The following is an 11,729-nucleotide window of genomic DNA, read 5'->3' on the forward strand; positions in this document are numbered from 1 at the left end:
GAAAAATGAAACCATCTGAAACGTTATGATCGTCCAATTTTGTTGGTAAGCAAAGGTCAGTGTAACATTTACAAAAAAATCGTACTAGTTAGCAATGAAGACAAGTGCAATACTGAACTAAAAGACATTAACACAAACTTATACCTTTGGAAGCAGATCCATTTGAGCAGAGAGTATAGCTGAAGAAGTGAGGGAACTGGACAGACTATAGTTCTGATTCATCACTCTCTTGTGTGCGACAGGAACAAAATTAAGCAAACCATTAACCAACCAATAAGTTCAACAGAAATGTTTTAGAACATAACAACTCTAAGTGGATTTGGTGCACGATGCATATCATGTCCGATAATTGAAGTGAATACTGTTGTGAATATTGTCGAGTTGTGAGGTGTACCTCATTCTTTGATTAAGCCTTTTAGCGTCTTCTCCACATCTTCTACAAAACCAGGGAAGCTAGAGTCGAGCAAACACAGACGCAATAGACTCTCCAGATCACCAGGAGGCAGAGTGAAATGATGATATGCCAAAGGCAGGGACAGTCCACTGTCACCCAGGAAATACTAGGGAAAAAACAAACAGTAACTGTGTATAAAATCAGATATCATCTTGTGACACTAAGCTTCTGTGATCTTCAGAACTGAATGACAATGACATTCTGCTCCAATACCGTCACTTTCCAGGACGATGCCTGCATTGCAGTATCTGCAGTGTCTTTTATCAATCAGTGGATCAAATAGCAAAGTCTTCAGTGGTACCTGAGAAAGCTGCTTGATGGACAGAGATTCCTGAGTACCGTCATGGATTGCCTGCGGTGGTGCGACAGGAGTCTTAGGAAACACAGGGATAGATACGATCATTACCGTCTCAGGTCTCACACTGAAGAGCTTTCACCCCAATCAATAGGGCCGTTACTAATTGAAAGAGCTCGTCTTTTTCGAACTACTTGATTCTGTGTCTGCTTTGCTGTCGCCGTGTTGTAATAGTGCATTTTGAATGAGAAGGTCAGAACGTGGCAGAAACTTGCAGGCGATTTCAACATCCAATCAGCCAAAATGTGTGTGTTAACCGAATCTGCAAGAGCGATCGTTCTCGTCAGGAGAATGTTGCTTGAGTGCCACCTAGTGAAAGCAAAGCTACACGTGCGTCTCTTGTAGAAATTTTGAGCCGACACCCTCAAGGGACGAACCCGCATGGTTTAACACAATGAGTTAAAAGTGGGGAGAGTGTTTAACTTACATGCTTGAAATGCCACAGCAAAGGCTGTTTTTGCAGTACGACAAATGGCACTGAGGGATTGTGAGTGTTCCCATAAAATTAAATCATGGTGCTGTGAAGAACAGGCTCCAGTTGATGGCAGTAATGAGGTTTAAGTGGTTTAGTAGTTATTAGATCTTGGTCTCTGCATAAGAGCAGCTGCTGTAAATGTAATCACATCCCACATGTATGTCAAAGGACTTCCAAGCCAGTGGTTCTCAGGTTCAGTCCTATGAACCCTGTACTTTTCACATTTTATTCACTACATCAGTCAGCATAGAAACGGCTTATTTCTGATCTGTGATTGACAGCTGGAGTGCTACAGAATAACTGAAGCAGTTCATACTACAATCTGAATTCTCTTTCTGACTGTAAAATCTTGGTCCATTGTGATAGGATGACTTTTGAATGAGAAATAAGGTAAAGTTTGTTCTGTTAGATTGTTTATGCTGATATAATTGGGCATAAATGACTGCCAGCATTCAGCAAAACGTATATTTCATTAACTGTAAATTGTAATTAAATAAAAAAAAAAAAAAAAAACGAAATAGTGCTGCAACAGGTGACAGTGCATCCATGTTTTTACAGCCTTTTACTACTGATCTGTTTGATATTACAATATTTTCAAAAAAGACTCTAGCTTCAGCTGTTACAAGGCGAACATTTAATAGGACAAAGGGATTGCCGCGGTTACTTCACAATGGACCGCAGCCTGAATGCTCACCCATATGTGACCTGCTGCATCATTATCATAATCATCAACAGCGTCATCTGCTGTTTCCATGCCGAACTCTGCACCCTGGTAACACCACCTACACTACACTCCTTACTACCACGCCCCAACCCAGACACACACACACACTGAACTAAATGCCATACACTGCATCACTGTACTCTACATTGCACTGTTCAGAATATACTTTATATAAAGTCTAACACTCAAGAGTGCACTATAATTACACTGAATACAGTATCTTCTTTGTCTCACTTCTTATTGTACATAACCCCTTTTCTATGTACCGTTTATTTATATTCATATTATTATCATCGTAATATTCATTGATCATTATTTATTCGTATCAATCACATAGAGGTACGAATGACTGCATGTTACGGTTCAAGGCAACGGAACATAATGACAATAAAGTTGAATCTAATCATCGCCATCGATTGGCATAAAATTTTTTTTAACCTAGTCAATTATCAAACATGGATTTCTTATCCTTGTATTTCAACTACAGAAAACATCATTCTATTATCATTAACTAAGTGGTAGCTGATTTTTGTGAATGACTGATTTACTGGAACAACTGTTAAAGCATAAGCCGGTAAATTCCCAGCAAAAATATTACTCTTTATAGTATAAATCTGTAATCATATCAGGGAGCCAAGAGCACTGTGTCCTCTCAAAGTTAACAGCTGAAAAACCTGCAATGTTAATGGCTGGGTAATTAGTCGCGACAATGTTTCGGCTCTTCTGGCAGAAACAACTCATGAGACGCAGGAGACAAGTGGTTTTGATAAATGCGTAATGCGTCACAGGAGATGTTTTGATTGAGATGATTCACTCTTGCCATTCGCTTAATTTATACATTTAGTCATTATTTGTTTAGTAACTGGGAATTTTATATTCAGTACATAATACTAAAAATTTGCTCAACACAAATTTAATTCCTCTCACTACACGTGGGCATTTTAGATTATATTAAAATTCACTGGCAGCTTTGTGACGCTGTTTATCTTGTTTTTTTGTTGCGTAAACTCCCTGCACAAGGTGCATGCATGAGGTTAAGACGACCATGATGATGAGAAATGAGGAGGATAATAGTGCTCTGCTTTATTCAATAGCTGAATGCAAATGTGACCAAATTGACACTATTCCAGAATCGAATTACACTGATAGATAAATATGTTTAAAAAAAAAGTAAAGAAATATAGAGATGAACATTACAGGTATCAAATTATTGACTGCAGGCTGGTTTTCTGCTTGGGAGTATTTTCACATCTACACAGGGACTATGAGTTGTTAAGTTCAAACCATGAGGTCAGTGACAATGTGCTGAAAGTAATCCACAGCTCAAATTATATAAAAATAAATCATTTGGTCAGAAGTGGTCTGTTGGTACCACAGGTCAGGTAAATTGTCTGACATACACTCTATTGGATTGTGTAGTTTGTTGCGTCCCATTTCAGATTTGTTTCTGCTTTGTGAGAGACTGTACACAACCTTCTGTGATGTGTGTGTGTGTGTGTGTGTGTGTGTGTATGTATATATATATATATATATATATATATATATATATATATATATATATATATATATATATATATAATATACATTTTTGCCTCGTTTCCACACGGGCGGTTTTAAATGCCGGATGTTTGCGTCATGGCGGATTTTGGTGCTTGATTTGAGACAAATGTTTAGTGAATACAAAATTATTTTACAGTGGATTTTTTTTTTTTTTTTTTATATATATATATCCGAGTAAGGAAAAAACGTAAATAAACGTGTGTTGCGTTGACGGTTTTAATTTAGCCTCTTTAATATTTCTTTATGTATATGAAAAAGTGTTTGCCTCCTTTTTGTTTTTCTGTGTTTTGCCCAGTCTCTTTCTTATGGTGGAGACATGAACACTGACCTTAACTAAGGCAAGTCAGGCCTGCAGTTCTTTGGATGTTGTTGTTGGGTCTTTTGTGACCTCTTTTATGAGTCATCGCTGTGCTCTTGGGGTAATTTTGGTCAGCTGGCCACTCCTGAGAAGGTTCTCCACTGTTCCATGTTTTTGCCATTCGTGAATACTGTGGTTCACTGGAGTCCCAAAGCTTTAAAAATGCCTTTATAACCTTTTCCAGACTGATAGATCTTAACTACTTTCTTTCTCATTTGTTTCTGAATTTAATTTATTTTTTTGGATCTCGGCATGATTTCTATAAGAAATAAGAAATCGGGACAGCCCTAATATATATATATATATATATATGCTCTTGCTTTTCATCCTTCATGTAGCGTACCTCCTTGTGCTGGTTAGAGATTCCAGTGGTTTGAGTTGTAAATGAAGTGCCAGGCTGCTCCTGAGTGCCTACAGGCAGATATTCATTCAATCTTTCGACTGCCTTCCTGCATAAATCTACAGCTTCAGACCTGCTGCTGCCCTCAAACTGTAGTCGTATCATACGGCTCCCTTCCTGTGAAAAGACACACACACACACACACACACACACACACACACACACACACACACACACACACATACACACACTTAAATGCTGTCTTACTTAATCCATTTAATTGATGTTATTAATAGAACTAATGAATGTTTTGCCTATACCTAAATCAGGCCCTCAGTAACTTTTATTATACCATTTTATAGTTTTGACCTTGTGGGTACATTTGGTTGGTTCCCACAAGGTCAAATCGGTCAGGTATTCCTATCCTTGGGGGCACAATTGCTCCACTCCCCACCTCACTCACATACACACTGTGCCTAACATGTGCCAATCGAAGCTGTGTGTGTAGCCATCCTTCATCAGTATTAATTTTAGAAAAATTTCTAGGTATAGTCTTTCACTTGGTAGAGAGATAATTGCCTTAATTAATAAAAAACAAAGACTTAAAGCATATGCCTTTGAAGCTTAAGCTCAAGGTCACACAGAACAGCTACCCCTGTACATTTGCATATGATCATCCGTCAGAGCTATGAATGAGAACGCGGTAGATTCAGCTCCTGGGAAGATACATCTATCATCTATCTTCTGTCTGCCTCGTTTCGATGATATTTAGCATTTTAGAGCTAAACCCAACATTTATAAAACACAACCAAGCTCACCAATGAATTCATAGCGTGCTTTCCAAACTCTCACCTTCAGCGTGAAGTAGAAAAGCAGGCTATCTGATTTCTGTTGGATCTTCAGAAAGCTCTGAGCGTTGAGAAGAGAGAAGCCTTCCTGTATAAACACAGTAAAACGATAGCTTAACAATCAGGGCAAAGAAATGACTGTCTGACAAAAGACTAACCATATAGACTGTATAAGACTGCAAAAAGAACATCACTTATAATCTTATACTCCAGTAATCATGTTAGTTTTCACTCTCCAGTGTTCTGTATTGTTGAAAGATTTATGATCAAACTCTTGATGTCACCCAAATGAGGATGGGTTCCCCTTTTGAGTCTGGTTCCTCTCAAGGTTTCTTCCTCATAACATCTAAGGGAGTTTTTCCTTGCCACAGTCGCCAGCGGCTTGCTCATCAGGGACAAATTCACACCATTCACCTTAACTGTTGATTTGTGTAAAGCTGCTTTGAGACAATGTCTGTTGTGAAAAGCGCTATACAAATAAACTTGACTTGACTTGACTAAAAGAATCTATCCACATCGTCATATCTTTAATAGCCGAAGTCAGATTTACCAATAAATGCTTACCTAGAATTACCTACAAACTGAAATTCCCTTAATATTCCTGCAGGGGGGTCTATTTCCATAAAATCCTCCATGTCCATACAGTGGCTTGCCAGAAACAGGAATTTCCCCTTAGAAAAATTAATGAATGCCAAAAATAGCTTTCCAAACACCTTGAATGTTCTGCTGCCAGAAAGCTCAAAAGTTTGCTTTCAGAGTCATAATCATATTTATTACATATTTTATATAGCGGCCTATTTTTGTGTATATACACCTTTTATTGTTTGCCCAAAACATCCTGTGTTTTTCTATCATGCTTAATTCTTTATTACATCTACAATATACATAAGAAAAAAAACAAATAACTCAGTTATGCTGAGGGAGGGGGAACTTTTTTTGCTGCAATGGCTTTGGTCCATTTGTGACTGCAAATCAACGCAAAATTCTTCTACCTGATCATCTTCGATCCTATGATCAAATCTGATGGGTGTGGTCTCTTCCAGATTGACTTCAACCACATCCACAGAACACTGGGAACTTAAGATTGGTTAAACGAGGATACAAATGATTACATAAAATTATAAATTATGGCCTTCAGGGTCAGTTTTTGTTCAAGACGTCTAAAATAAACCGACTTACTAATAGTTTACAATTTATTGCTTATGTTTTAAACACAAACACTCGCCATTTTTTTTATTCGGATCTAATCCAGATGACCCACGTGAAAACTTCTTTTTCCTCTAAACAAATATTAGTCATGCCTAAATAAATAAGAAAATAAAAAAACAAGATCCCAGAAGCATTTGCGTCTGGGGAAAAAATAAAAACAAAAAATAACTTTTTTTCTTTCTTCTGCTCACAGCCATAAATGAAGATTATGAGGGCAATCAATCAGAGTCTGCTCTCCGGCTATCAAAAGACCCAGTGTTACGTCCTGAATGCTTGAGCCCACTTGTATGGCACTACGACTCTGAAATGGCACTTTTCTGCCTCTATCCTTTTCTACTGTGCTTCGCTGTACAGAGATATCACAGGAGCTCAGATGCACTTGGCCTGGCAATCACCGGGGGGGGGGTGGTATCCAGGCAATTTCCTCTCTGAATGTAGAGAAACACCACACTAAGCAGTTGTAGTGTTTTTTACTGTATCTGCTTTGCACATAACAGATTAAACATAATCCTGTAATGGGGAGCGCATGTGGCCCGTTTTTACGTGTATTGAATATGTCTCCTCTGGACCTTACCAATAGTTCCTGAGCCTGTGAGATGAGCAGGTGACCAGATTCCAGTATCTTCAGCTCCAACGTCCCTTTGCTTTCACTGGACTCAAACACCTTTAAAAAGTGCAAATGTATATATATAATTTTTGTGTCAACCTCTCGCTGTATTTAGCATCGTGAGTAACTTATAAATATTTAAAACATGCAAATTATTAGGGAATTACTTTTCATGCTTCTTCTAGTGCTCTGTGGAAGGCTGTATTTTCCACTTGGGGAGAATATGAAGACTTTAGCCACTGTGCTTTAATTGAACACCTGTATAATATATTCTGGTATGGTAGTAATTTATATAACAAACCTAATGGATGTCGATGCACAAACAACTAGGAACGTGCCAATAAATGGACTGGTCACAGTAAATTGCAGCTTGAAGTTTAAATGTGTGTGTGTGTGTGTGTGTGTGTGTGTGTGTGTGTGTGTGTGTGTGTGTGTGTGTGTGTGTGTGTGTGGTGTCCTGTAATTGACCAGCATCCCCTCCAGGATGTACTCATGCCTTGCACACAGTGTTTTAGAAAAGACTCCACTTCATCCCTGACCTCGACAGAATCATTTTTTTTTTTAATACAGTAATCAAGTGGAGGCAGCACCAACAACCAAACATACAATCAAACTATTTTTGCCCCCTTATGTTTCCTAAGAATAAGAGTAACATTAAGTTATTATGTTTTTGATCGAGGAAATATATTTCTGGGAAAAATTCGAACTGCAGCATAAAAATAAAAGTGTGTTCAACACTACACTGAAGTGCATTGTGGGATTTGAGAAATGTGTTGGAAATTTTGCTGACTTGTCGTTCTGATTTACATAATAAATCCTCAAACAGCCCCTATTTTGTATTATATATATTGTATTATATAGTGTGTTTTGTCCATGCAGATTTTGATTGTGAGCAAGTTATGAGCGCTAAGTCGTGTGATTTCAGCCGGTATGTAATATAGATGTCAGTTAAAAGTTAGTCACATCTTTATATCAATGATTAGCGTAAACCTCAAAATCCCACATCAGTCATTAAAGCTTCTTAAGCCCCCCGGATTAAAAAACATCAGAAGATAAAAAATCTACAATGCCCTAAATACTGCTGCAATTCCATATCGAACGATTTTTATTGGCTGAGCTAAAAAAAAAAAAAAAAAAAACCTGTAAAGATGAAAGACCAGGTTTTCTTTTTACAAGTTTCTCCAAGTGTATTGTGTATTGTGAGAAACTCTATCTGTTTGTAAAATTCTTTTTGAGCCCAGTAACTGAATCTATGTAAATAGACCAAGATACTCAGCTCTGAATGGATCTGGCTTATCCGGGATCTCAGTGGATCTCAGTGGATCGACTCTAGGCATCATTTTATATATGCAGTACAAGTCAAACATTCAGACACACCTTCTCCTTTAGTGCATTTTCTCCTTTTTTATTATTTTTAACATTGTTCATTAATACTGAAAATATTCAAAATATTAATGAATAAGTAGTAAACAAAAACGTGTTAAAATAACCAGAATAATTTATACTTTAGACTGTCAAAAGTAGTTACATTTAGCTTTGATGACAGCTTTGTACAATCTTGTCATTCGCTCATCAGATTTATGAGGTAGTCACCGGGAACCCAGAGGTGTTGGGTTCTTGTTGGCTGCTTTTTCTTCGCTCTCTCTTCCCATCTCGTTTGGATTTAAAAAGGGTGATTGTGGAGACCATGTCATCTGATGCAGCACTCTGCTTTTTGGACAAATAGCTTACATAACCTAGAGGTGTGTTTGGTGTCATTGTATTTTGGAAATCAAATTATGGTTCCACTAAATGCAAACCAGATGTGAAGGCATGATCCTGCAAAATGGTGTGGTAGCCATGCTGGTTAATTTTCGCCCTCGATTTTAAATAAGTCACCAACAGCGTCAACGGAAAAGCGCCGCAACACGTCACAGTGGAAACCACACATCCAGAAACCATCAGTTCACCCTTTATATGGTCAACAAAGGCACGATGATAAGAGCCAAAAATATCAAATATGGACACATCAGTCCAAAGCACAGTTTTTCACTAAAATGTCCATTTATTATTGTTTTTTCTTTTTGGCCCAAACAAGTTTCTTTTGCTTGTTGTTCTTCTAAAGTAATGTATCGCTGCAATTCGACCATTAAGGCCAGACTCATAAAGTCTTATATTTTAACATCCACTTTTAATAGATCACAATATGTCACTTTAACTCTAAGAAGCATTTATGTAGATGGGAGATTTCCGAGGCTAGTAATTTTAATAGACTTATCCTCTGCAGCAGAGGTAGCTCTTAATGTTCCTTTCCTTGGATGGTCCTCATTAGAGCCTGTTTTATCATAGCGTTTTGATAGTTTTGGCGACTGCACTTGGGAATACATAAAACGTTCTGATAAACTGATCATTTCTTAAAGTAATGATGGACTGTCTTTTCTCGTTACTTAATTGTTTCTTGCCATTATATGGATTTGTACAGTAGCTGTAGTAGCACTAATACGGCTGTCATCAAACCTAAATGTAAATACTTTAGACATAAATATAAAACATATTCTGGGTTTTTGTTTACCTCATAATTCCATACGTGTTCTTTTATAGTCTGGATGTCTTCAGTATTAATGTACTATGTTAAAAATAATTTTTAAAAAATGAAGAAAAACCACTGAATTAGAGAAGGTGTCCAAAATCTTTGACTGGTACTGCATATATACTGTTATTTAATGTCCAATAAATTAACGAATGCATGTTTATATTACATATTTACATATTTTTATTGAATAAATACTTCATAGTTTTATTGTATTTACAAATTTTAATCGAAATAAATGTTTGAGAAGCCTTGCACCACTCTACAGTCAACTTAACTTTCTTATTTAAATACTTCAGTTTTTACTTCGTATTATTTTTATATTTATATATATATATATATATATATATATATATATATATATATATATATATATATATATATATACATACAACACACTTTTATCGTTATAACAATACTAAATACTTTGTGCTGCTTTTTTTTTGTTAGCTACATGGCTAATTATTAGCCCTCAGTCATTTCCGCTAGTTAGCTTAGCTGTTAGCTTGACTTTTAGCTAGGCTAATAATTATTATTAACATTTTCTTTACCTTCCATGAAGAGTTTTCTCCAACATTTTGGGCTTTGGGGAGAAAACGCCCATACCGTTTTATCCTCCAGACAGCCTGCGTTGTTTTAATTTCTTCAGCCATCAGTTTAATTTGTGGACAATATTTTAACAAGATGGATGAGGAATAAAAAACCGGAAAAGTTGGCTACATCCTAATCAGAGTCCAAGTGCACTATGTATAGTGATCGTATCATTGCGCTTGCGCACTATTTAGACACCCAATCTAGTGTGGTAGTGTGCGGTTTAACACGCAGCCTCAAAATGGCGGCTCCTTCCATAGGCGATCATACAGCCATTACAAGCTTGAATAAGGGGCCTTGATTGAGGGCCCAAAATAAATGTTGCATTATTGTCTGGTGTAGACAATATAATTAACAAGCTAGCAACAAGCTACCAATCGCATGATTCATTCTGAACGAGCTCAGTTTAGATTGTATTTTACATGTGGAGCAGGATACACAAACAAATTAAGATAAAAAAAAAATGTATTGTAATATATGTTTTTGAGTCTGGGTTCGAAACTCAGTTTGAATCTCGTGTCCCCGGTTTGTTGCGGAATTGCATTTGCCACATAACTCGTTTGTTTGGCTGGTTTTCCCGATCTCTCGCGGAGAGCACGATAGACCAAAAAACTTATAGGAAATTGTTTTTATGGAGTTTTATGTAAAAAAAAATGAAATGTATTCATAAAAATATAATACATTATAAAATGAGGTTAAATGGTAATACAGTACAGTACTATATTAATATGGTACAGTACTGTATCCATAAAAAAGCTTTTTTGGGATGGCGTCCGTTTATCGCGGTTTTTCGTTTATCGTGGGTTGTTTTGGAACGTAACCACACACAAACAAATATAAATATACTTATATATGTACATAAATATACTTATAGTATACAGTATAAACATTTTCAATCTACAGACCATCCGGTCTACTGAGCTTTGTAACACGTGAACTTGGAGTGTATGCATTAAGGATAATGTTAATGATGTTATGATTCTTATGAATCTAAATAATAGTTATAAATAGTAAATAATATCAAGTCAAGAAGCTTTTATTGTCATTTTAACTATATATAGCTGATGCAGTACACAGTGAAATTAATCAACGTTCCTCCAGAAACTTGATGCTACATAAAATCACAAAAACAGATTAATATTAATATTATTATATTAATATTATTGAATAATGAATATGTAATGAGTGTAATTAAAATAATGTGAATCATTTCCTTGCTGGGAAAAAAAAGCTTGATAATGATTAGGTTTGGTGGGTCAGTTGTTCTCTTTTGGAGGACTGATGGAAATGCATGGCAGTATACTATATATATAGCAAATCACTAGTTAAAAGATGTAAGCCTAATTTTGAATAAGGAAGTTGATCTGGGGTCTGTGATGCCAGACAATTAACCCTGACAAAAAAAAATATCATTGTAAAGGTTTCACTGGGTCTGCCGATGCTAATCCGAGAGACATCAGGGACAAAGCTTTTAATCGATCAGCAACCGGGGTCCAGACCTCACGGCTGTGGGCGGGGCTTGTTTGCCTCCGCCGCTCCAGTGGCAACCTGATAGATCAGCATCCTCATGAATATTCATGAGCGCAGAGCGAGCCTCTCAGCGCGGCGGACGGCGGTGATGTCAGCCGCGCTCCTTGGC

General features: G+C 36.9%; 1 protein-coding gene across 2 annotated transcripts; it reads right to left on the bottom strand.

The window, feature by feature from the left end:
* Window positions 1–28: 28 nt before the first annotated feature.
* rec114 (REC114 meiotic recombination protein) lies at window positions 29–10,226 on the bottom strand. 2 transcript variants are annotated; one of them, XM_083553175.1, is made up of 6 exons: window positions 10,051–10,226; window positions 6,898–6,987; window positions 5,119–5,202; window positions 4,270–4,443; window positions 756–827; window positions 29–560 (listed from the first exon to the last, which is right to left on the bottom strand). In XM_083553175.1, the coding sequence occupies exons 1-6, from the start codon at window positions 10,150–10,152 to the stop codon at window positions 396–398; spliced, it is 687 nt and encodes a 228-aa protein (XP_083409301.1). In that variant the 5' UTR covers window positions 10,153–10,226; the 3' UTR covers window positions 29–395. The 2 variants fall into 2 exon arrangements, with proteins under 2 accessions (XP_083409301.1, XP_083409302.1); XM_083553176.1 differs by lacking the exon at window positions 756–827.
* Between the last annotated feature and the right edge of the window lie 1,503 nt (window positions 10,227–11,729).

Source organism: Silurus aristotelis, assembly GCF_946808225.1.
Source record: "Silurus aristotelis genome assembly, chromosome: 10".
Taxonomy (NCBI): Eukaryota; Metazoa; Chordata; class Actinopteri; order Siluriformes; family Siluridae; genus Silurus; species Silurus aristotelis.